A 1,184-nucleotide genomic window follows, 5' to 3' on the forward strand; every position below is an offset into this window, starting at 1 on the left:
ATGAGCATCTTTCATTCCGATCCTATCCTAGTTCATCTCCGAGAGGAAGCCATTAATCGGGATGAATGGGCCTCAACTAGGTTCTTTTCGCGATACTTCGCTCGACATATCTTCTCCGAGATTGAGTGGATTCACGGCACCGAGGTGCCTCCTCGAGAGCACCATTCTCAGTTGCGGATGGATATTGCTGTCCAACACTATTCGACTGGCCAGAGAACGTTGATGTTTCGGTTGATTGGGCAGGCAAAGAAAGGACGCGCTACTCCAGCGAAAATCGTCGAGGTCGAAACTCAGGCCTACCAATTATGCCAAGCGTACATGATCGACAAGAGTATACGATCAGTCTGGGCAATAACCTACTTTGGTTCCAAGGCTCGTTTGTGGGCATGTGAGCTCAAAGGTTCTGGCTGGCTGGATCCATTTTATCCTCTCGAGGGGGGACATGGCAAAGAGATGCCTATAGGGACATCCTTGAGTTCGAAACCGAGTTTCTCTGGGCATTTCAGAAGATCAAGGCCATTGCTGTACCAGACCCCGAAAGCTTCGACGATATCTATGCCGAGGAAGGGAACACCACAGTCACACAAACCCTTGCTGGCTCATCCTACAATCAATCTTCCACTCAGGCCTACCATCTCGATGGATCTTCAGCGCAGTCCTATGATGCATCCATGGACGTCGATACGGAGCCGACTTCCGCGTTCACTCGCACAGTCAACGGAAGTGAATATAGTTCCGTGCAAATTTCCAAGGTCGCAGACGGTTGGACTACTCTTAGGCTCAAAAACGGCAGCAAAGTATCTGTTCGCTGCAGCAAGTGGGACAAGGCAATTATCATCAACAGAGATGGCAGCCGGAACACGGGCTTTATCGCGGAAACAACGAATAACAAGTACCGAACATGGGATGACCCGACCGGCAAGGGCAAGGGGAAAAGCCACGGATTAGTTCATTAGTTTCCAATGACATGCTCTAGTTTCGTTGCCCCGTCCTCAAACCAAAAATGCAAAACACCACTCATCTCACAGCACGTCCAACAGGGCCCAGCGTGATCGTGAACCCGCTCGATAGTAGTGCTCACCACATTGACCCCCCGCAGTTCTTCGTCCATGTGAAGTTGCCGGCATGTAGCGTTGGCAAAGCAGAGGTGCGTAGGCATTTCATATTCTCGGGCTGGATCGATG

The 1,184-nt window shown here is 50.7% G+C and overlaps 1 protein-coding gene across 1 annotated transcript; it reads left to right on the top strand.

Annotated features, from left to right (window-relative positions):
- HRG_07236 (uncharacterized protein) lies at positions 1-956 on the top strand (the record flags this gene model as incomplete). The annotated part of the gene is made up of 2 exons (XM_044865707.1): positions 1-380; positions 464-956. The coding sequence occupies 2 exons, from the start codon at positions 1-3 to the stop codon at positions 954-956; spliced, it is 873 nt and encodes a 290-aa protein (XP_044719669.1).
- Positions 957-1,184: the final 228 nt, after the last annotated feature.

This window comes from Hirsutella rhossiliensis, assembly GCF_020360975.1.
Source record: "Hirsutella rhossiliensis strain HR02 chromosome Unknown scaffold00007, whole genome shotgun sequence".
Taxonomy (NCBI): domain Eukaryota; kingdom Fungi; phylum Ascomycota; class Sordariomycetes; order Hypocreales; family Ophiocordycipitaceae; genus Hirsutella; species Hirsutella rhossiliensis.